Source organism: Girardinichthys multiradiatus, chromosome 1, assembly GCF_021462225.1.
Source record: "Girardinichthys multiradiatus isolate DD_20200921_A chromosome 1, DD_fGirMul_XY1, whole genome shotgun sequence".
NCBI classification, from domain to species: Eukaryota; Metazoa; Chordata; class Actinopteri; order Cyprinodontiformes; family Goodeidae; genus Girardinichthys; species Girardinichthys multiradiatus.
In genome coordinates this window covers 18,842,677-18,868,669 of record NC_061794.1, presented here as the reverse complement: position 1 = coordinate 18,868,669, position 25,993 = coordinate 18,842,677, and the positions used below count along the sequence as shown (strand labels likewise).

Genomic DNA, 25,993 nt, shown 5'->3' with positions numbered 1-25,993 from the left:
CCCAGTTTATCTACGTTTTGAACGGGTTCTGGCCTCTGGAAACATTAGAACATTTGAAGATTATTATAATGGAAATAAATAAATTAGTAAGGTGGTTCAGCAGAAGCAAATTATCACTGAATGTGGAGAAAAGAAAAATTATACAATAGCATGGTGGGGGGTACCTGTAGTCAGTTACCTGGAAATCTACAACATGCATTTGTAAAAACTGCTAATGGTTGTCAATTACAGGCCTATCTGAAATTGTCGATCATTTCTAAATTCCTTGAGAAAGCAGATTAAAGTCAGTCAATGGCTTTTAGGAAAAAATATATATTTGATGCTTTTTTAATATGGTCTTAAAATGAAAATGTGTGGTTGTGTGGCTTTATGTAGGTGTGAATTCATATGCACATATATTGATTCAGATGTAGTGGCTGTATAATACTGTGGCATTTAAAAAGAAATTAATAGGGCAATGTCTATATAAAATAGCTTATCTGGGTTTTGATTAAAAGTGTTGGGGTGTACTAAATGTTTTCCTACGTAACTTGGGTTATTCTAATGTAAATGTTGAGTATGTTTTGTTACTTATTTGTTATTATAATCAGTTTATTCATTTGTAAAAGTATGTATTTTATATAAATAAACAAACAAACAGATAAGCAATTAATAAACCACATACTCAAAAATGAGAGTGATTAACTGTGTTTTTAAAATGTTTTTTAATAGCTTTTAATACATTTGTAAACATTGTTTTATTCAAAAAATGTATACATGTGGATGGACGGAAGGATGTGGTGGATGGAAGGATGACATGTTTGTTTATCAAAAATGTTGACTTTGGACAAAGGTTAAAGTTTACGCAGTATAGGCTCAACTGACACTGAATAAATATGGATAGAATTTCCCAAAGTAAAAGTTCGGTTATGGAAGGGGACACTACACCAAGTTGACCAACAATGGGCCCCATGGACCTATTTTATACTAAGATCAACACCGTGCCTAGAACCGGGTAGCAACTTCAAATGTCCACTCTCTCAAGTTTAGGTCTCTAGGTCCAGAACTTTACATCCAGGGGAACGCTGTACCAATGTTCCCCAAAAAAGCTCTGACCTGAGTAAATCTGCACAACAAACTTATACAAAAAAGGTCCAGGGATACTGGATAAACATGTACCAAAAACCTATTCTCAAACAAGCTTACCTGGGGAACTCTGGATAAAGGTTATCCAGGTAAGACTACATGGAATCTCAGGCAAACTGGGATCACAGCCCCCCTGGTCCAAAACAGGACAACCAGTGGGAAGTCAATAGTAAAAAAGATATCCTTAATTAGTGAGAGCAAAGTGTACCAGAGTCAAATTCCTTGTTTGTCTGTACAAACTTGGCAATAAAGCTGATTCTGATTCGGAACATGAGGTTTGTCTGCAGTGAGTCTGAGGTGTCCCAGACAAATCCAAAGTGAGCTTTTCTATTTTGTTTTCTGCTTCCTCGCTGATTTTATATTTGACACCTCCAGATGCTCACATGCTGTCGTGAGAAGGCCACTCATCTAGGCGGCCTCCGCCTTATCTACTGATGCGGCATCTAATAGGCTGGACCAAGGCGCAGCTGTTTTCAGTCACCATCTTTTATAAATACCCAGGCTCTACATCCATTTATCGCCAGATCTTCTGATTCAGTGAAGCAGTTAGTCCTGGCCTCTTATCTAGCTAAATAATAAATGTAAAGAAATTTTGAAGTAATTCTAATCCTGTCCTCTCTGTCCTTAGACCAAGCTCCCCTGTCCTTGAGACCTTGTCTGATGTTACCAAGCCTTATCATTCTGTTTTTCAACCATTAATTAAATCAGCACAATTGCCATTTGACTCTGAGTCTGCTTTTGGGTCCCTATTTTGAACTGGTTGACACATGCAGGACCTCATCCTTGTTCTCAAAAACATAATAGTGGGAAAGACCTGTGCATTTCATATAATGAAAGGGTGAGAAGTTCTGTAGCTTCTGAATCAGTCCCCACTTCCCTGAATAGCCCAGCTGGACACTGGTTAGAAAGCTGCAGACTTTAAAGATTTTTATAAAGTTTCATGAAGAGCCCAGATGAACAAATTCTGTGCATTCTGACAATCCTACCCTAGTACATGTATATAGTTAATATGGTCCCCCCTGCTTGTTAGATTATAACACAGGACAGTAAAAATAAATTAAATATATTTTAATAGGCTTCTTCATGTACATAGAGGGGCTGGGCTAAAACTTAGCAAACTTTCTTTGTCACATCTGTCTTCCTTTCATACTCAAAAATGTTTTCCTCAATAACAAAATGTGACCTAAAGTGTCAGTAAAATGAGGAACAGCTATTCAAGATGAGTTTACCAGATATTTAGTGACAAGAGAAACAGATTTGCTGTCATGTCACTGCAAAATTAACAATTGCAGCTCATATGGCAAAAATCCTTCTTTTTAAATTTTGACCAGCTACAAATCCGTAAAACTGACAAAAGCAGTAGTTAGTGTTGTGGAAAAGAGACCGATGATTGTCACTCAGAATCAGCTTTATTATAACCTTGACATGGGAGAGCAGTTTTACAGCAATCAAATGGGTTCAGAAGCCCTGCCAAAACTGTTCTGTTGACAGAATGTTGCTATTTTGTTACTGTTTAGATACTCCATTTCCCAACCATAACACAGGACAGGATCGTTCTTGGCTGTGATATTAAAGTTGCAGCAACAAACATCTCTGTTATTGTACCTCTTTCTCTGTGCTCTCTCTGCTTTATTTTCTCCTACATGAGGAAAGATCTAATCTTTGCCATGGGGTACATACTCTAATAAAGAAAGCATGTCTGCCTTTTTAATACTTTGGCAGTGCTCTCAAGTCTCTTCTCATTTCTGTTGTGGTATTTCCTCCCAAAATGCTACATCATCATCCTAAAGCCTCACAAAAACATGCAACAGTACTTCCAGGGTCTCATTCAGAACTACACCAAAACAATCAGCTACTAGTTTATTTCTGCTGCAGAATGAAGAACATGGTGGGATTTTAAATCAGACAATTTTGGGAATGACTTGAAATTCAACAAATGTTTTTTTTTTTCTATGCCTGTCAAGAGTTACAAGGTAAGACTGCTGAGGAGGTGATGGTGTTTTAAAATATAAACGACTAAATATTGGATTATACAGTGCCTTGCGAAAGTATTCGGCCCCCTTGAAATTTTCAACCTTTTGCCACATTTCAGGCTTCAAACATGAAGTTATAAAATTCAAATTTTTTGTGAAGAATCAACAACAAGTGGGGCACAATCATGAAGTGGAATGAAATTTATTGGATGTGTCAAACTTTTTTAACAAATAAAAAACTGAAAAGTGGGGCGCGCAACATTATTCGGCCCCTTTACTTTCAGTGCAGCAAACTCACTCCAGAAGTTCAGTGAGGATCTCTGAATGATCCAATGTTGTCCCAAATGACTGATGATGATAAATAGAATCCACCTGTGTGTAATCAAGTCTCTGTATAAATGCACCTGCTCTGTGATAGTCTCAGGGTTCTGTTCAAAGCGCAGAGAGCATCATGAAGACCAAGGAACACACCAGGCAGGTCCGAGATACTGTTGTGGAGAAGTTTAAAGCCAGATTTGGATACAAAAAGATTTCCCAATATCAGACCACTGCAAATCTAACAAGGCCTGGCCGTCCTTCTAAACTTTCATCTGGAACAAGGAGAAGACTGATCAGAGATGCAGCCAAGAGGCCCATGATCACTCTGGATGAACTGCAGAGATCTACAGCTGAGGTGGGAGAGTCTGTCCATGGGACAACAATTAGTCGTACACTGCACAAATCTGGCCTTTATGGAAGAGTGGCGAGAAGAAAGCCATTTCTCAAAGATATCCATAAAAAGTCTCGTTTAAAGTTTGCCACAAGCCACCTGGGAGACACACCAAACATGTGGAAGAAGGTGGTCTGGTCAGATGAAACCAAAATTGAACTGTTTGGCCACAATGGAAAACGATATGTTTGGCGTAAAAGCAACACAGCTCATCACCCTGAACACACCATCCCCACTGTCAAACATGGTGGTGGCGGCATCATGGTTTGGACCTGCTTTTCGTCAGCAGGGACAGGGAAGATGGTCAAAGTTGACGGGAAGATGGATGGGGCCAAATACAGGACCATTCTGGAAGAAAACCTATTAGAGTCTGCAAGAGACCTGAGACTGGGACGGAGATTTATCTTCCAACAAGACAATGATCCAAAACATCAAGCCAAATCTACAATGGAATGGTTCACAAATAAACGTATCCAGGTGCTGGAATGGCCAAATCAAAGTCCAGACCTGAACCGGAAAGAGCTGAAGACTGCTGTTCACGAACGCTCTCCATCCAACCTCAATGAGCTCGAGCTGTTTTGCAAGGAAGAATGGGCAAGAATTTCAGTCTCTCGATGTGCAAAACTGATAGACATACCCCAAGCGACTTGCAGCTGTAATTGCAGCAAAGGGTGGCGCTACAAAGTATTAACACAAGGGGGACGAATAATATTGCATGCCCCACTTTTCAGTTTTTTATTTGTTAAACAAGTTTGACACATCCAATAAATTTCATTCCACTTCTTCACAATAAATTTGAATTTCATGTCTTGTTTGAAGCCTGAAATGTGGCAAGAGGTTCAAAAGTTCAAGGGGGCCGAATACTTTCGCAAGGCACTGTATGTACTTTGGTCCTTCAGAGTCAGAGTACTGCATGTTTTACATGTTCCTCCTCTAGTTCAACTTAATTAGTGGCAAAATTTCTACCCTCAGTATGTCATTAAGGTTTCCAGTGGCCTGGTAATGAACCATGCATCTGATTTAGGAGTTTAAAACCATGGGAGCATCCACAACATGCAGGACATAGGCTCTTGAGGACTAAAGGCTTTTGCAGCTTTAACATCTTTTCTCACAGGATCCATCAATCTTCCTACTGTCTCTGCTGAAGAAAAGCAGAGACACATCATAATGCTGCTACCTCCATGTTTAACAGGCTGGTGTGTTCAGGATAATGTACATGATAGTCTTTTGACACACATACCATTTTGAATGTAGGCCTAGAAGTTTAGTTCGCCCCATGACAAGGTGAGGGTTTATTGTTTTAACCAACTTTCTCTAGTTACTGATTGGATGACCTCTGAAGGGCAGTTGGTATTTGTACCTGGGGCAGCAGACTCAGTAGAGACACCCAGACAGACTGTGGCTCAGTAGGAAGAGTAGTTGTCTTGCAATCAGAAGGTTGTGGGTTCGATTCCAGCTTCCTCCTGCCATATGTCGATGTGCCCCTGGGCAAGGCACTTAACCTCAAGTTGCCTACCGATCTGCGTATCTGTGCATGAATGTGTGAGCATTAGTGAGTGTGATTGGATGAATGTGGCTCTAGTGTAAAGCGCCTTGAGCAGTCTGTATGACTGGAAAAGTGCTATATAAGTTCAGTCCATTTACCATTTACATCCCTTTCCCCAAACACCTCCTCCAGCTCCTCTGGGGGGGAGCCCAAGGTGTTCCCAGGCCCAGGCCAGAGAAGAGACATTGTCCCTCCAGCGTGTCCTGGGCTGTCCCCTGGGACATGCCTGGAACACCTTCTGAGGAAGGCGTCCAGGACGCATCCAGTATAGATGCCTGAGCCACCTCAACTGGCTCCTCCACACCGAGTGGCCGAGCTCCTCACCCTATCTGTAAGGGAGTGCCCGGCCACCCTACGGAGGAAGCTCATTTCAACCGCTTGTATACGGGATCTCATTCTTTCGGTCACCCAAAGTTCATGGCCATAGGTGAGGGTAGGAACGTAGACTGACCAGTAAATTAAATACTGCGGCAGCCACACCGATCTGTTGATCTCCCGCTCCATTCTCCCCTCACTCATGAACAAGACCCCAAGATACTCCTCCACTTGAGGCAGGAACTCCCCTCCAACCTTAAGAGGACAAGTCACCCGTTTCCGGCCGAGAATGGCCTCAGACTCGGAGGAGCTAAACTTCGTTCCAGCCACTTAATATTTGGCTGCGAACTGCCCCAGTGCATGCTGTAGGTCTTGGCTAGAAGGAGCCAGCAGGACCAGGTCATCTGCAAAAGAAGAAATTAAATCCACTGGTCCCCAAACCAGACCCCCTCCAGCCCCTGGCTGCGCCTAGAAATCCTGTCCATAGAAGTTATGAACAGGACAGGTGACAAAGGGCAGCCCTGCTGGTACTCCTTCCACAACCCGATAATGTCCCCTCCTGAGGTGGCGGACGGTTTGCCAGAATCGCTTCAAGGCCAACTGGTGGTCCTTCTCCATGGCCTCACCGAACTCCTCCCAGGCCCGAGTTTTTGCCTCTGCCACAGCCTGGGCCGTGGCACGCTTGGCCTCGTGGTACCCGTCAGCCTCCTCCAACTCCAACTCACCACCAGGTGGTGATAAGTGGACTGCTCAACCCCTTTCTTCACCCGAGTGTCCAAAACATGCAGCAGAATGTCTGAAGACACAACAACAAAGTCGATCATCGACCTCCTTACTAGGGTGTCCTGGTGGAAAGTGCACTAATGAACATCCTTATGCTTGAACATAGTGTTCATTATTGGACTATAGACACGGATTGTCCATAATTAACACCATGTTCATGCATAAGAAACACCAATAGGATTCAGATCAGGGAGGCCATTCCTCCCAATCACACCTCTCCAGGTGTCGTTTCCCACATGGGTGTGGGAAATGACAACCCTCCAACCCCCCTGAACCGACACTGCGAAGTGGTGGAGGGGTTTGAGAGCTCGAATGATCCGAGAGGCTATGTTGTCTGGGGCTTAAATGCCCCTGGTAGGGTCTCCCATGGCAAACAGGCTCTGGGTGACAGGCAGACAAAGAGCAGTTCAAGACACATTCATGAGGACCACACAATCGAGGCACATGACATCGCAGGGTACGGCAGAGCCGGGGTCCCACCCTGGAGCTAGGCCTGGGTTCGGGACTCGTCGGAGAGCGTATGTTGGCCGGGTTGCTACTCGCGGGACCCGGCCAGGCCAAGCCCGAATGAGAGATGCGAGATCTTCCCCCAGTGGGCCCACCACCTGCACGGGGAACCATGAGGGACTGGTGCAAAGAGGATCGGGCAGCGGACGAAGGTGGAGACCTCGGCAGCCCAATCTCCGGATGCTTAGGCTGGCTCTAGGGACGTGGAATGTCACCTCACTGGGGGGGAAGGAGCCTGAGCTTGTGTGGGAGGTCGAGACATATCGACTAGAAATAATCGGGCTCACCTCCACGCACAGTGTGGGCTCTGGAACCCATCTCCTCGAGAGAGGTGGGACTCTCTTCAGCTCTGGAGCGGCCCAGAGCTTAGGGAAGCGCTGCAGCATGCATTTGTCTGCTGGTGGTGGCTGACTCTGCTCCGTGTCCTTTAACTCTGGGTGATGCCTGGTAATGTGACCTCGTGCATTTGGTGTGTTCCTGAAGTTCTCAATCTTCATTTTTGCAAACCTTGCAGACTATGAAGTTCATGTCAAGCTCGGTCTGCCTGGTCATTCAGTAACAACAAAAATGCGACCTAATCAACGAAGACGGGGTCAGTTTTTTGTAGTTTCCTCTTTGTTTTGCTGCTCTGCGCGCATGCGTACATTCCAGAACCAGCTGCTCAGTGACGTCAGGATGTCTTGCATAGTCACAAAATGGAGGCCGACAGCCAGCAGATTTGTTTATTTTTTAAAGTCAGTTTTAGGACATTTAAAATCGATTTTGAATCGTAGTAAATGGGAATTGGGATTCTTATGTAAATCGACTTTTTGCCACAGCCCTAGTGACTGTATTTACTTGAGGTTGAAGGTATGTCCTAAATAGCATTACAGGTCCTTCTCAAAATATTAGCATATTGTGATAAAGTTAATTATTTTCCATAATGTAATGATGAAAATTTAACATTCATATATTTTAGATTCATTGCACACTAACTGAAATATTTCAGGTCTTTTATTGTCTTAATACGGATGATTTTGGCATACAACTCATGAAAACCCAAAATTCCTATCTCACAAAATTAGCATATTTCATCCGACCAATAAAAGAAAAGTGTTTTTAATACAAAAAACGTCAACCTTCAAATAATCATCTACAGTTATGCACTCAATACGTGGTCGGGAATCCTTTGGCAGAAATGACTGCTTCAATGCGGCGTGGCATGGAGGCAATCAGCCTGTGGCACTGCTGAGGTCTTATGGAGGCCCAGGATGCTTCGATAGCGGCCTTTAGCTCATCCAGAGTGTTGGGTCTTGAGTCTCTCAACGTTCTCTTCACAATATCCCACAGATTCTCTATGGGGTTTAGGTCAGGAGAGTTGGCAGGCCAATTGAGCGGGGAATGCGGCACCTGTAGCCCATTTCCTGCACACGCCTGTGCACGGTGGCTCTGGATGTTTCTACTCCAGACTCAGTCCACTGCTTCCGCAGGTCCCCCAAGGTCTGGAATCGGCCCTTGTCCACAATCTTCCTCAGGTTCCGGTCACCTCTTCTCGTTGTGCAGCGTTTTCTGCCACACTTTTTCCTTCCCACAGACTTCCCACTGAGGTGCCTTGATACAGCACTCTGGGAACTGCCTATTCGTTCAGAAATTTCTTTCTGTGTCTTACCCTCTTGCTTGAGGGTGTCAATAGTGGCCTTCTGGACAGCAGTCAGGTCGGCAGTCTTACCCATGATTGGGGTTTTGAGTGATGAACCAGGCTGGGAGTTTTAAAGGCCTCAGGAATCTTTTGCAGGTGTTTAGAGTTAACTCGTTGATTCAGATGATTAGGTTCATAGCTCGTTTAGAGACCCTTTTAATGATATGGTAATTTTGTGAGATAGGAATTTTGGGTTTTCATGAGCTGTATGCCAAAATCATCCGTATTAAGACATTAAAAGACCTGAAATATTTCAGTTAGTGTGCAATGAATCTAAAATATATGAATGTTAAATTTTCATCAATACATTATGGAAAATAATGAACTTTATCACAATATGCTAATATTTTGAGAAGGACCTGTATACTGCACTGGGGAAGAGGTAGTGCGCTACACCTGTGGTTCTCCACACCACAGCTCCGGCCACCTTTAGTGACTAAACAGAGTTAATAGCAGGCAATACAGACAGAAACTCCCAGACCCCAACAATATGTGGAATATGCGGATATCAAATTTCTGGTTTTTTCACTGTTTTATGTTTATTATTTGAGAATGTCCATTTATATTCCCTAAGCCACACTTATTAAAACAAAATAGTTTCAAGTGATTATCTCACTTCAGGCTGATAGAAGAACATCTCCAGGTGTCACTCATCAAATGTCACCAACATCTGATGTGGAATTTTAAAATTAAAGGCCTTAAAAATAAGTCATTTTACGTTTATTTTCCCTAAGTGTCTGTGTTTATTGCAACAAAACGGTTTGTTTCCAGTGATTACTCTCACTTCAGGGTGACGAGAACACTTCCAGATTCAACTCATCGAATTTCATCAAGATGTGATGTGGAATTTCAAAATTAAAGGCCTATACCAAGGCCTTCAGTGAAAACACAGATCACTCACAAATCTTCAAACAGATAGAGGCACAGAAAATGTCACCAACAAAATGTGGATAGCAGATGACAAGTGGTCTTTAAACAAAGTGCTCCCAAAGATGGAGGGAATCAGAAGTATTGGAACCGTGCTTGGGGTGGCTCAGCTAATAGTGACAATTCCTGGTTTCGATGATTTTATCTACTTTACTAAAGGTAAGGGACGCAAAGCAGACACTGACCAGCAGACCAGCAGACGTTGTGTAATCAGGTTTGCAACTGCAGAAATATGACCGCTGGAAACATTATTTCAGCAGATCCGTCGTTCTCTTTCCCGGTTTATTCTGCTGTACATGCAGTTGCTCGTGCCTTACACAACATCCTAGAATGTGAAGCTGGCAGATGCAATGATAATATTTCAGTGGAGCCATATATGGTAAGTAAAGATAAATCTTTTAAAGCTTGCTCAAATATGTTGATTAATTTCCCGTCTAATAATTAGGCTTTCCTAAATGTACATAAATAATTTACTTAAAGTAAAATTAAATGCAAATCTAACAGCTTAGGCTTCTTAAATGTTTTGCATGATGTCAATCTATAGTTATAGTGCTGTGCAAAAGGATTCACACCTCTTAAAAGTTTTAACATTGAGTCACATTACAACCACAAAACTAAATGTATTTTATTGTGATTTTTTTAAATAGCCCAACACAAACTTTTTCCACCGCATTGTTTTGTATGTAGGCCTGATAGATCAGTTTTATTTCCTATCTGACCAGAGCAGCTGCTTATTTTATTATTATTGTTTAATGTGTCCTCTACATCCTTATGGGAATACTTTCAACTGGATGCTTTTGCATTAAGGTCTGATTTGTTGGGTCCACATTTAATAATTGTTCTATCTTGAAAAAGTGTTTTGCGTGTTGTTAATTTCTTTTCCAAAATGTTCATTTCTTTTCTGAATTGAACATTTGTTTTTTTAAATGTAAATGTGTTTTCACCAATGTAAATTTGTTTCAGGAGTTGTGTTTCACGTCTTGTTAAATTGTTTTCTGAAATTTGAATTTGTCTCAAGCTTTGTAAAAGTGTTTCAGATTTTGTAATGTTGGTTTGAACCTCCCGGCCACTGTACAGAGTCCAGCCCTCAACCTAACAGAACACCTTTGGGATGAAATAGAGCAGAGACTGAGAGCCTTCTCATCCGTTATCAGTCTATGACCTCACAAATAAGCTTTTGGAAGAATGGTTAAAAACCTTTTGGACAGCCTTCCCAGAAGAGCTAAAGCTGTTATAGTTGCAAGGGGTGGACCAATATTATATTGAACCCTATGGATTAGGAAGGGGATGTCAATTAAGTTCATATGGGAGTTAAGGTGGATGAGCGAATACTTTTGGCAATATATTGTATGTACATTTAAAAGAATGAAGTGTGTCTAAAATGTTTCTTTTTTGAAAGAAGTGACATATTGTGTCAGCACTCCAGAGATGGCATTTGTCACCCTGAACGCAAGCGAGGGAAGAGGAAATAATTTTTCAACCCCACCCTCTATGTACTACGCTGAACTGGTACTGTACTGGCTGAGATCTCCTAATTAATTCTTTCCGATGAGGATCAGGCAAGCTGTGCCAAATGTGGCAAATTTTTAACACTGACACTTGTTTTCTCTGCTGTGTAAAAACATTCTCTTTTATGAATTAAATTTGAGATTTTTCTATATAAGCTAAAAGAGGAAACATGTAAAAGAGGGAGATCTGTTCTTCGTAAAGGCATTAACCTTTAAACCCTGTTGTACTGAGAAAATACAGGAGCAGTTTCTATGCTTTTGCATGCTAATTTGTGAATTCTCCTACAACCCTTTCTCAGTATGAATTTTATTACCACCAGCATGGAAATGAATAGGCTTCATCATCACAAGTGTCTTATAAATCCCTTTACAATTCACTTCAGACTAAACAGTAATTGTGAGAATGACACATTTTCTTGCTGTTGTGTGCGTGGTGGGACTTTTCCTTCATGGCATCACGAAATCCACACAAAGACCCTCAGAGTTTCATTTAGAAGGAGATTATTTACTAGGTGGACTTTTTGACATCCATTCTGTCAGCTCAACTCTTGATAGGAACAGACCTGAAGCAATTGACTGTTCCAGGTGAGTTGCATAAATTCATGTTCATTCAAGTTGTTGATGGAAAGTCTAACTCTTTTAAAAAATAGCAATGATATTAAAAGCAATATCTGTAATAAAAAAAAGAAAATCCATTGCATCTCCATTGTGTACTTTTTTTCTATAGGGAAATTTTCCTTCTTCCAAATTACCGGAGGTTTCAGTTGATGAGATTCGCGGTTGAGGAAATAAATAACTCCACCACCCTGCTGCCAAATGTTACCCTTGGTTATGAGATGTTTGATCACTGCTCAGACACACTTAGCTTCCCAGGAATCCTCAAACTCAGGTCAGTCAATGGCTTCGTCCAGTCCCAACCATCAAACATTCGGTCCAAAGTTATAGCGCTGGTCGGACCTTTCACAAGCACTCAGGGCCGGACTGTAGCCCCGTTTTTCATGATCGATCTCATTCCTATGGTAAATATCCAAATGATGTGTTTTGCGTGTCTTTTACTTAGTTATTAGCATTTATTTTCCATTAGTAATAAACACGTTATGTCGTAATTTTACATAAAAATTAATGTTTATGTATTCCCAACAGGTCAGTTATGGAAGCTCTGCTTCAGTTTTTTCTGAAAAGTACAAATACCCCTCTTTTCTACGAACAGTGCACTCTAATACACACACTGTAGATGCGATTGTCACGATTCTTCAGCACTTCAACTGGCGCTGGGTTGCCTTTCTTAACAGTGATGACGACTTTGGCATCGATGGCCTGGAGTTGTTCATTAAGAGGATTAAAACCATTAACATCTGCCTGGCCTATACCAAGGCCTTCAGTGAAAACACAGATCACTCACAAATCTTCAAACAGATAGAGGCACAGAAAATAAATGTTATTGTTGTTTTTGCTCCAAAACTTTATGCTGAAGCTGTCATTAAAACTGCAATTCAGCTGAATGTCACCAACAAAGTGTGGATAGCAGATGACAAGTGGTCTTTAAACAAAGTGCTCCCAAAGATGGAGGGAATCAGAAGTATTGGAACCGTGCTCGGGGTGGCTCAGCCAATAGTGACAATTCCTGGTTTCGATGATTTTATCTACTTTACTAGAGGTCAGGGACGCAAAGCAGACACTGACCAGCAGACGTTGTGTAATCAGGTTTGCAACTGCAGAAATATGACCGCTGGAAACATTATTTCAGCAGATCCGTCATTCTCTTTCCCGGTTTATTCTGCTGTACATGCAGTTGCTCGTGCCTTACACAACATCCTAGAATGTGAAGCTGGCAGATGCAATGATAATATTTCAGTGGAGCCATATATGGTAAGTAAAGATAAATCTTTTAAAGCTTGCTCAAATATGTTGATTAATTCCCTGTCTAACAATGAGGCTTTCCTAAATGTACATAAATACTTTGCTTAAAGTAAAATTAAATGCAAATCTAACAGCTTAGGCTTCTTAAATGTTTTGCATGATGTCAATCTATAGTTATAGTGCTGTGCAAAAGGATTCACACCTCTTAAAAGTTTTAACATTGAGTCACATTACAACCACAAAACTAAATGTATTTTATTGTGATTTTTTTTAATAGCCCAACACAAAGTTTTTCCACCGCTGTGTTTTGTATGTAGGCCTGATAGATCAGTTTATTTCCCTATCTGACCAGAGCAGCTGCTTATTTTATTATTATCGTTTAATGTGTCCTCTACATCCTTATGGGAATACTTTCAACTGGATGCTTTTGCATGAAGGTCAGATTTGTCGAGTCCACAATTAATATTTGTACTATCAACAGATTTTTCAATCTGAGCTGTTGATCTCGACAGCTTCTCCAGAGATACCATGATTTGTTTTGACTACTTCTTTATTGGACGTGGACAAAGATGTTTTCTAGGTTAGCAGTTGTGCCATAATCCTCCAAGCAATGTTTAAAGAATGTTTTATTGTTTTATTGCCGAGGCCTGCTGTAAATGTCTAAGTTTACACTTCAACTTTTAGTGGTTGCCATGAGCATATGTTGATGACAGTCCTTTGTATGTTGTACAATTTATATTAGGTGCTAGACAAACTCAGGAAGTCCAATTTTACATTGTTGAACCAGAGTGTTCAATTTGATGAGAATGGAGATCCCAAATTTGGACAACTTTCAATAGTTTTCTGGAACCACAGTGGCAATGCTCAGGAGGTTGGCTTCTACCATTTTAACCCAGCTCCTGGATTTTACATCAACGACACCCAAGTTCAGTGGCATACAGATGGAGAGGTAAGTTGCTTTTCATAGTAATACACTCAGAGATACAGGCAAATTGAGGTTGGGATTTATATATGGGTGATGATTGTTCAGTATGTGTGATGATAATATGTTTTGGTTTTGTGCCTGTGCCGAATGTTGCATGTATTTCTTTTTTTTATTTAGTAAACGTCAAATCTGGAAAATCTAGTCTCTCATCCTACCATCAGAAAGGGTTTCACTTTCCTTCCCTTTATAATTCCAAACTGCAGAACATTCTTAATTCTCCACTTGCCTTCTGTTTTTTGCTATTGAACTGTCTTTGTACAGGTGCCGATCGCATTATGCTCCCCAGAGTGTCCAACAGGATTTGCAAAAAAACAAACTGGAATCCATAAATGTTGCTTCAGGTGTGAAATGTGTCCACAAGAAACATATGCCAACATCACAGGTAAATAATCGGACATCTGAGAGTTCTATATGTCTACAGTTTGGCCCAGAATTCTTCATACCCCTGGCAGATTTAGGTTTAGATTGATCTTGCAACATGTTTCTTCTGACTGGACATAATTTAAACATTTTGGAGCTACCCAGCCAGAGTCTTAACTTGCATCTATTAAGGAATCTGTGAGGTGAGCTACAGATTAGGGTTAAGCAAAGGAAACATTCTGACCTCAGAGACTTGGAGTTCATCACTAAAGATAAAACATGGGAATACCAGTGGAATCTCGCATAAAGCTTTTGGTATTGTTTTTACATTGTTTTGATATATTTTGAGAGATGGCTCGCTGATGTCCCATTAGAAACAAATGTCTTGATTGAATAATAAAACTTATATTTCCCTGGGGTATGACTAAGTTTGGGCTTAACTTTTTTTATATCACTATATATATCCATAGTTCGTAAATGAACAATAACTAATTACCAACTAATTGAATTTTGAACCTTTCCTCTATCTACCCAAAGTTTACAGGTCATAGTAGGCAAAAAAATTTAAACGGAACATTTTCATTAGAATAAGCTATTAAAACCAATACATTGTAATTTTAGAAAATACCTCAGAAATGCATTTTGCCTCATACAGTGTACAACATCTATGTTATGAATTCATGCAAGTACTGACTTTATTGTCTAACTACTGAACCCAACCCTTTTATCTACCTGTACAGTATATTTAATACTTTGAACTCAATTTATGTGCTCTGTTATATAGGTTTGCCTTGTTCTGTCTTATATTTTATGTATATGTCTGCACTGTGAGAATAGTTACTTTTTATCTCATTGTACTAGTGTATAGTGACAATAAAAAGGCATTCATTAATTTGTTTAACTATCTAATCTCACTATCAGATCACACCAGCCATGCTAGTATCTGCTGTGCCATGTGCCAGCAATTATAAAATTGCAAAAATCGAACATTACAGAATGATCCTCAGAAGAGGACGCTGAGTTCTACAAAGTGGAATGACTGCCTGTGATCCTACCAGAATACCTGTTTTCACTCAGTCAAATATGTGACTGAAAAGCTAACCACTGGTGCAAATAACTAAATGGTTTTCCATATAAGCAAACTTGTTTAAAATAGAAGAGAGTCTAACTCATCTTAAATCGTATAGCTATACTGATTGTTTGTCTCCACTGTAACACAGAGGATGCGTTTCAGTGCATCAGCTGTAAGGAGACAGAGTGGTCTGAAGCAGGAAGTACATCATGTAAACTGCGGCTGGTGGAGTACATACCATTCACTGACAGTGGAGCAATATTGGTAATGGTTGGAACCTTGATCTTGGTGGGTCTCATTCTAGCTATTTCTGTTCTCTTTGCAATCAACTTCAACACTCCTGTAGTCAGATCTGCTGGAGGGCCGATGTGCTTCCTTATCTTAGGCTGCCTCACTTTGTGTAGTCTCAGTGTTTTCTTTTACTTTGGTAAGCCCACAAATACTTCTTGTGTCATGAGGTATTTCCCATTTATTTTGTGCTACACAGTTTGCCTGGCATGTTTTGTGGTGCGATCTTTTCAGATTGTTTGTATTTTTAAAATAGCTGCAAAGTTCCCCAAACTCCAAACCTGGTGGATAAAATATCATGCTCAGTGGCTGCTCATCACTGGGACATTCTCAGCTCAGGCCCTGTTGCTTGTTATTAGCTTTTCTTTTTACCCTCCCAGACCATACAATGAAACATCATGGTACCAGGACCAAATTGTTCTTAGCTGTGACTTAAATCTTGCATCTTGTTCTTTTATTCTCCTACCATTATTATGTTGTCTTAGTTTCATTTTCTCCTACATGGGAAAAGACCTTCCAAAGAATTACAATGAGGCCAAAGCGATAACCTTCTGCCTGCTGTTATTGATTCTCACCTGGATAATGTTTACTACGGAATACCTCCTTTACCGTGGAAAGTACATCCATACTCACAATGCTTTGGCGGTTCTTTTAAGTCTTTACTCCTTTCTGCTGTGGTATTTCCTCCCAAAATGTTACATCATGATTTTTCAATCCCATAAAAACACACAGAAGTACTTTCAAGGTCTCATTCAAAATTATACCAAAACAATTTCCCAGTAGCTTCCACAAAGGAAAGTGATGCGCTTTGGTTCCTGTTTCCAGTGTGTCTCTAGCAGTGTGTCAGTTCAATGTAAAAGGGTCTGAGTGGTTTCCTTGGTTTTTATGTCTGTGTTTTTGTCTAAGTTAGCAGTAAATTGCATGCAATTGTGAGTATTAGCCCTTTTAGCGTTGTTTTATATGAAAAGGAACACTTTTCACTTAAGATTAAAAAATATTTGGAAATATTGAAGCAGCATTTCAAGACATCAGCCAAGAAGTTAAAGCTTGGGAACAAATTAGTCTTCCAAATGAGCAATGACATAAATACCATCAAACCAGTTACGAAGTGGTTTAAGGACAACAAAGCCAGTGTTTTACAGTGGCCATCACAAAGACCAGATCTCAGTCCCATAGAAAAGGTGTGTATGAACAAGGCAACCTACAAGCCTGACTCAGTTACACCAGTTCTGTCAGAAAGAATGGGCCAAACCTCCGGCAAACTATTGAGAGAAGCCAAAATGTTTTACCCAAGTCATACTGCCTGAATGTAATGCTACCACATATTAATGGGATATGTATAATGTCAGAATTCAATGAACATAATAAAACAAATCTCTAAAGAAAATCTGACATTATTCTCACTGGTATCAATTGTATATGTTTAAGTTTAAACAAAGTTTTTTCAAAAAATATATACTACAAAACATAACCCTTTCAGAGCACTTTAAAAACAACAATAATGTTGAACAAAGTGTTGCAGAAAAAACACAAAATTAAAGGAAGACAGACTAAGGGCAAAAAGTTTCTAAAAACACAAGATTTAACAGTGATAATAATAATATGAGGAATGTAAGAAATACAACAAATGAGATTACAGGCAAAGCCTCACACTGGGTTGAAGGCCAGGCAGTAAAAGTGTATATTAATTAATTTAAAAAGCAAAGAGTGACGAAGCCGTTCTGATGTGCATTGGTAAATCATTCCAGAATCTCAGAGCAGCAACTGAAAACACTGTCTCCTCTGAGTTTTAATCAAGTTTTAGGAATGACTAAAAGCCTCTCATCAGCTGACTTAAGAGAACAAGAGGATTCCTACGGATGCAACAGTACTGACAAATAAAATTGGACAGCACCATTAGGATACCCAAAACCAAATAAAAATGCTTTAAAATTAATTTGAAATTTAATTTAATTTAATTTTTCTTTATACCTGTTAAGAATTGGGCTGCAGCATTTTGCAGTTGCTGAGGGCAAGTGAGGGAGACCTGACTGATCCCAAATAGGATCCTATGGTAATCAGTCTAGAAGTAATAAAAACATAGATCACTGTTTCTCTGTGTTTTTATTTTTTTATTTTCTTGAGTTAAATCCCTTTTACACTTTTATCAAACCCATTAATATTTTAAGTGTAACGGAATACAGATGAGAGTGCTCATTGATTTATTTAAGGTTTATGGTGTTCTTTGATTTTTGTTATCATTTATTTTGTATTTCTTTCATAATTTCCTTATGATTATATTTAGTTTTTTTAGCTGCATACTGTGTTTTCTTGGTTTGTGTGTCCCAGTTAATGTTTTATATTTTATTTGGTTCTACTTTTATTTTCTAGTTTTATTATCTAAATACTCTGTATTGCTGATTTCCACCCTTAGTGTACACAGACCTTCATTTTCACTTGCCATTTCTCAAAGCCTCATTGTTGTTTCTTTCTTCTTGTCATGGCAATAAAGGTTTGTTAGTCTGAGTCTACATTTGTTTACGCATTTGCATCACCATAGCAACTAAGTTCAATGCAATTCCACATTGCTGGATCCAGTTTATGAAGTACAAGAGTGATTTAAATCTTTGGAACAATTTCTAAACGTTTTCTGTAAATATGACATGAATTATAAAAAAATAATAGGAAAGGTAACAATAATACACTTTCATTATGAAAAAACATCCAACTTGTCCAAGTGTTCTAAAAGTATATTGTTCTCAAAGAAAAAGCTGTTATTTTAGGTGGTGTTTAATGTGAATCTGTTTTACGATGAGTAAAATAAAATTGAAGGCATGCCGTATTTGACAAGGTCAACAAAAGGGAAATGTGTGATTGCCTTTCTCTCACCACAGAAAAATGTTTGGTGTTTTTTTTTGTTTCTTGTAGATTCATATCCCTTATGGGCCTGAACGGAAAATGTTTATTTTGTTTCTTTTTTTTGCATCTTATACTTTTTGTAGCAGTAAAATTTAATTGTTTGATTAAAGCAACATAGCAAGGTAATATATTTCTAATACAAAGGTAGGTGTTTATGATTTTGCCTTGTTTTGCAGTGGCTGAACCTGGGTCCCTTGCAGTCTCTTCATGATCTTATACTTGTCTGTATATAGTACTTTTTATGGCCATAACATTTTGCAATTAACACACATTTATAACTGCTGCTTTTAATTTTCCTTTTCAAGTCCCTCTTGTCTCACCTTAATACGTGCCCATCCCTTTTGCACACAAGGGACAAGCTACTCTGCCTTTCGAAGAGCTGCCAACCTGAATTCAAATTCAGTTGACAGTACTGGCTATCAATCACTTCATTCTGTGGCCTGATTGCAAATTTTCTCCGAGCACATGACCTCACTGGTCTAGTATTAAATTGTGCAAGCATCACTTGTAAGAGGAGATGGATTTTAACATAAACCAATGATCTGGGGTTAAACTAATTTGCATCCCTGTTTGTAACTTTGTTTTGATTGATCTTGTTAAAATGCAAGGTCTAGTTAGTGTATGATCTGATTAAAATTCAATAAACTTCATTAGACTACAAAAAGCAAACAAAAATGTAATTCTTAAGTAGTAAATTGTATGCAAGTATATCATTGACATATGTATCTGATATTCATGCAGATACATACAGTATTGGTTGTGTATGGTTACATACGGACTGCTTCTTTAAAAACATAAATCTGTCACACATAATGTTTACAGGTACTCCCAAAAAAATTAGAACATAATTAAAAAAAGTTCAATATTTTTTGCCACTACTTTTGGAAAGTGAAACAAATTGTATATTTTATAGATTCATTACATATAGAGTCAAATATTTCAAGCTTTTATTCGTGGTAATTTTGATTATTACCGATAATAAAAACCCAAAATTCTGTGTCTCAGAACATTTCAATATTACATAAGACCAATAGAAATTGTTTAAACAGAAATGTCAGGCTTCCCTGAAGTATGTTCATGTTTATGCACTCAATACTTTGTTGGGGCTCCTTTTGCATAAAATACTGGATCAATGTGGCGTGGCATAGAGGCTATCATTCTGTGGTTCTGGAAAATAAAAAACTATCATGGAATTCCTGCATGCTGCATTTCTGTTTTGTTATAGCTGTAAAATCATAGCAGGTCAGCTGTTGACACTCAGTTGGGTTATGTGTGGATCTGCCTAAATATCGCGGAGGCACAATGTCTCCTCGTTGCTCCAGGTCAGTCCACAGCTCATTGTTTTTAGCAGTAGTAGCGTTGGCAACACTAAAGGGCTAAGTTCCCCTTTGATGACTTGCTACAATGGCTCATTAAGTCCAAAAAATCATAAGTTTCTTTAGTTGGCTTTGGATCAAGGCCAGTTTGTATTCACACCAGGGTTTGCTTGAGTGTATTCACCCCTGCACAAAAAGTCCGGACGAAGGTGGGAAACAAACTCTGGTACATTCTGGACCAAATTCAACAGGTGTGAATACACACTGGAAGATGGTTACATTGCCTGAGGCATTCAGAAAACACAGTGTACCAGCACTAGTGGATGACATGGTGCCCCTCACTGACTATGGAAACGTCACACTAGACTCTTCACATTTGACTCTTGGACCTTAATTTACAAATGAAATGCAAACTTTACTGATCTGATCACCCGAAAAGAGGAATTTTAATCACTGAGCAGCCATCCAGTCTTTGATTCAGGCGTGGCTTTAAATGAAGAATGTGACATTTGTAGCCCATGTGTAGGATTTGTCGGGGCGTAATGCTTCTTGATGCATTGACTCCAGCGTTAGTCAACTCTTTGTGAAACTCCCCCAAATTCTTAAATGGATTTTGCTTAAAAATCCTTTCAAGGCTGCACTTATCCCTGTTACTGGTGCACCTTTTCCTTCCATTAATATTTAATAGATAACATCGATGTGTAAGAATTCATTATATGTTTTTGTAGTAATTTGGTGCATCTTTTTATTGTTTGTACAATATTAGTCAAACTGAGGTGAAAATATGCAAGAAAACTCTGGATTTAAATACATGTTTTTATGAAGTTTACATGTTCACTCAGTGTTTAATAAATCTTCTGTATATAATAGAGTTTCACTTTCTGAAATTACCGAACAAATATTGATACCCTGTCCAAAAACATGGATGTTTTATTACATTGTGCCCCAAGGTGAGGAGGCACCTAGTGGGCAATAGATGAATGCAATTATTGCTCCAGGATTTTTAATCATCTCACAATTGCAACAAGACAAAGTACAGTGCGATGAATAAACTCTACTTGTGTGTTTATTACCATACAAGAAAACATTTTGACAAAAAAATAAAAATCACCTTGATGCATGGTCCTTGCTTATCACTGATTCATTTCAGATTTCACCTTAAACAGCCAAGGTCTGTCATGATGCACACAAATCTGAATGAAAATGAACAAATAAAATGAACATATGTCCACATTTTTCACGAGTTTGGACAAAGTTATGTGCACTTTTTAAATCACATTAAACGCCATATGGAAAATGTTCTTCCATGCAATATATGGAAAATGATGCAGCAAGAATAAAAACATTTTTGGTAGCTCACAATAATGTGAAGAGGGGTTGTGATTGTTATATACCGCATCAGTGTTATTTTTATTTTGCTTGCTTGTATTTTCGATTAATCAAAGGTTTTTAGGTTTATTCCTTGGATGGACTAAGGCATGGTGTAAGTACACATATACTAAGCAGTATCCATCGCATCTTTTAACATAGGAGCACCACTCAACTTTCAGTGTTTTGGTTTTAGCCCTGGAGATGCATCACAAATCAACGTTACATAGATACGCATGCGGTTACCATACTTTCTGGTAGTCACGCATTCTCTCGGCTTGGGCCGGCAAGGATCAACGCCACAGCTACTATTGCAACAACAGTCTCTACTATCCATCCCAGTATTTCCTTTTTCCTCCTCTTCTCGCCAAAGAGGACTTCATCATCAAGCCGATGTTTTTCCACTTGTTCCGAAGGATTGGACGGTCACCTCCTCTCTGGAGCGCTGCAGCACAGCCCATCTCTGCCGCCTCTGCATGCACAGTGCCAGTGCCTGACTGAGGGTTAAGCCTACATGCAGCATCCAGAACTAAAATCCTCCACTGTGAATTCTGTGTGGGTAACCGCTCCGTGGGCCGTGCGACTCCGGACTGTGGACCAACGTGATCCCAAACAGAAGGTGTGATTGAACTCACAAGGTAAAAACTTAAACCTAGGTAAAACGCAGGCAGATGGGCCTGGCGTAGGAAAGTCGCAGGCAGAGAGGCCTGGCGTCCGTGGGAAAAAGAGTAAAAAGGATAGGGGTCTAGAAATTCAAAGGCAGTCGACACCATAGAAAAATTCTTACTCTAAAAAGAAGTGCTGCACAAAATACGGAAAACCTATCAACAGATACTCATCTGAGTCTCTTTTTTTCTAGGAATAAATAGAAAAAAACAAACCAAAGAACAGTTCTATGTCTCAAACTTGACTGATTCTAATTTGTTGGTATATCTGTGCTCAGAAAGGTACCTTTACTATGATCTGAATAATCGTTTGTATCCAGGTTCAATGGAGTGCCATACCAAACTAACACGTTTACCTCGGTCACATCCAGTTGTAGTAATATCCATGTTCATATGTTGAATTTAGAAAAATAGACATTTGAATTTTTATTTTTTTACTTTTTAAGACTGCCCTGTTATTAAATTATCCCGAGGTTTGTGTTTGCTGTCCTATTTAGTCATTGACATTATTGTTTGTTCTGAAGCTACATTTACAGCAACTGGATTAGATGGATGTTTAACCAACTGTGTGTTATTTGTCTTTAATGGATCATTTTCTATTTTTTTCCAGACCATCTGGATACCCCTCGATGTTAGCAAAGTTTAAATACGAGTGTTTCTCTTTTCAGTTAACTCTGAAAAACATCCAGAAGGTTCCCTCTACCACCACTCCCCATCCATTTTTCCTATTCGGGCTGGTGTGGTAATACGTGCCCGTATGTTTGTGTTGATGGTATAAATATTGTGCATCTTCAGGAATCCATCAATGAGCATTATAGCTTCTTTGTGGACAGGGACTATAAACAGGGTAAAGTCACACAACCTGAAGATGTAACTTGATCAATGTCTTTATGCATTTAGTTACCTGTGCTTTTGTTTAACCACACAGCTTCCTCTTCAGCTGTTGTGATTTTCAGTAACTATTTTGTCCACCTATGTTGATCTTTGTTTTAATTACAGGCTGTTCAATTGTGTCATGAGTTCCAATCCTGACCTTTTACTGATGAATTTTCAGGTTTACAAGGTTGTTTTTTTTACCTGGGTACCCTCACTGCCTAATATTATGCATTTAGGTCAATTAGTGTGTCTGCATTTCCCCCAGTGGTGTGAGTGTGTGTGTTGTTTTTACTCTACTTCCCTGAGATGGACTGTCTCTCACTTATTGACTGCTGCTACAGATCCAAGGAACAGTCCCCTAAGGTGAATAACTGGAAGGATGGATGGGATTTGAAAACCTAGTCTAGGTGATTGAGTGTGTTGGTGCATGTGAGTTTGTCTGCAGAATCATACAGCCCTCTTAATGAGACAACCCGAAACCTTTGCGGTGTGAACATAAAGTTGCTCTCTTGAACCTGTGGTGTAGGGAATTTGTGGCTGATTTGTGTTTTTAGGCATTTTACTAATAACAGTCTAAAACCTTTTTTACCTCTGGGAATAGAACCCTAAGCAGAAAACCGCATGAAAACTTGATTTTTTCATCTAGAAGCCAGTTTTCCGGGAGGAATTGAGGGTCCGTTGAGAAATTCTATTTGCTGGTGGATGCACATACATATTTTATGTTCTGAAAATAAATGAGATAATAACAATAAGTTGTTAAATCAGAAAATAAATAATAATAATAATTAGTTAAAGTAAGATAATAATAATAAATAGTTAAAAGTTATTGATGCAATAATGCAACAGTATATGTCAGTCTACATGAGATACTAACAACTTCACCTACTGGTATAATATAATTTGAGTGAGGATCTGAGTGAATATGTGAAACAACTGACTAATACAATGATGAAAGTTTTTCAACAGGTGATGCTCATCCAAAAGGAAGACAGTGGGATTGCAGTGTTCCTAGGAAATGCAGCTCATTCATTAACAATACATTTTTCTCCTATAGGTGGAAGACACAACATCACACTGTGTGGAAGTTTTGCTGACTAATCATAGGCTGGATCTATGAAACATTATGTGCACAGACCAAATGACCAAGGTTCTAACTGACCTATGAACCTTACTGACCTGACAATGATAACATGACACCCAACAGACAACACCTTTAAGGTGGACCCCACTAAGACCACCTTATTGATTCTTGGTGAATAAAAAAGAATTGAAGCGTTCAAAACAGACCTTGTGGAAACAAAAAGGGTTATGACAAAACAATGCACATTTTAAGAATAATAGACGTAAAATTATGTTCAAATCTTTCCAAATGAAATTGCTCTGACAGAGAAGTAAGTAAGTAGTGTGTGAATGTGTGTGAATGGGAATGACTGATTTCATTGTAATGCATCTTTGAGGGACTTTAAAAGCGCTAATAAACTCTGATGTTCTGTTGATCATTGCCAAACATCTGTCTCAGTAAGGTTTCCAAAGTCTTTTCCAAAATCATATAAAAATAGCAACAGTTCTACCTGCATTGAAAATACTGATAAACATAAGAAAGCTCATAGACCTGTCTTCAATTTTTCACAATCCTTTTACAAACAGGGTAATCAAACTTTTATGTGGCCAATGTCTGTGTTTGACTTTCTGTTTTTGTGAAATAAATTTCTGTTTCATGTTATGTAACAATTAGGGTATATGTGCACGATAATTAAAGACTACAAGGACAAGTCTGATCCTCAACAGTACCATAATAATATTAGGTCAGTTCTTTATGGTAAAACAAAAGGATTTTAACAGATGTTTGGACTTTTTCTAGTCAGGTTCAGAATGATCAAATTAGACTCAAATTCAACACAAGATGAAATGTACCTTAACAGAATTACTGGACTGGACTGAAATGGAGAAAACTTGAGTTAATTGAAACAAACTTCAATGACTTGAAATAAATACAAAGTGTAATTAAAAGGGAAGACCTGTAGCTGACTGAAACTGTACGGTGTTTTTATAAAACTAGGTGAGACAAACTAAGATCATAAGATATAATATGCCTTTAATTTTTTGTGTTCATCAGTGAGTAGTGAGTTTTTTTTATTAGACTAAATGAAACCTAAATGAAACCAACCATTATTAAAATAACAGCAACTAACAAAAATTGTGACCTACTTCTTAAATATAATAAGGACTTACTGTATAAAAAATGAATAAAATAAAATATAATATAATAAAAAAGAATAATAATAATAATAATAATAGATACATCTAAACAAAGCTAGATTAGAATAGAACATTCAGAGCTGTTATAATCTTGCTGATGAAGACCACAAAAATTGTTATGGAACCAGATGAGTAAAAGAAACGTTTGTCGGAAAGATCCAATTTCATTTTATTTAACACTATCTATCATGACACCATACAGGTCTTATTAACATCCTGGACTCCCATATTATATATAGAAAGAAATAAAAGGTATAATTGGCAGCACAATGGAAAAATGCAAAGTTATTACTGAAATTAATAGATGCTGTACTGTTACCAGCTAAATTAGCTGAGTGTAAATGTCAAGGGATTACAAATGTCTCAACAGGTGAAAGTATAAATATTAATATTGCTTAGTGATAATAGATGTTTTTTTTATTTTTTAAAGTGAGTAGAAATCTTTCCCTGCAAATCACATGACCAATAACAGTAGAAAAGCTTTATGCAAAAATCTAATACCAACTTTTGGAATCCCAAGAAGAATCTATAGTGAAAATGGAACACATTTTGTAAATAAAATAATACAGGAATTAGGAAAATGTTTTAACGGTTATCTAAAAACACATTGCAGTTGTCATCCTCAGAGTACAAGACTTGTAGAAAGGACTAATGGCACAATTAAAAATAAATTAAGAAAAACAATGGAAGAAACAAAAAGAAACTGGGTTGAATGCTTGGATGTAGTAAAACTTAGTAGGAGAATAACTCAGCTCAAGGAGGTTTAACACCTTTTGAAATAATACATGGCCGACCCTGTTACATTCCTGATTTGGAGAAGGAATTAAAAGACCCATAACTGGATAGAACAATGGCAGAATATATGAGAAAAACATTAAAATCTAGAGAAATACAAAGTGCAAATAATCTACTGAATGTTTTTGACACCCCACAGACTTCCTCAGATGTGAAGGAAGGAGACTGGTGGTTCTCACA

General features: G+C 38.7%; 1 protein-coding gene across 1 annotated transcript; it reads left to right on the top strand.

Annotated features, from left to right (window-relative positions):
• The first annotated feature begins 11,474 nt into the window (after positions 1-11,474).
• LOC124875393 (taste receptor type 1 member 1-like) lies at positions 11,475-16,419 on the top strand. The gene is made up of 6 exons (XM_047377531.1): positions 11,475-11,656; positions 11,799-12,090; positions 12,215-12,940; positions 13,674-13,880; positions 14,178-14,298; positions 15,497-16,419. Exons 1-6 carry the CDS (start codon positions 11,475-11,477, stop codon positions 16,417-16,419), a joined length of 2,451 nt encoding a protein of 816 aa, XP_047233487.1.
• Positions 16,420-25,993: the final 9,574 nt, after the last annotated feature.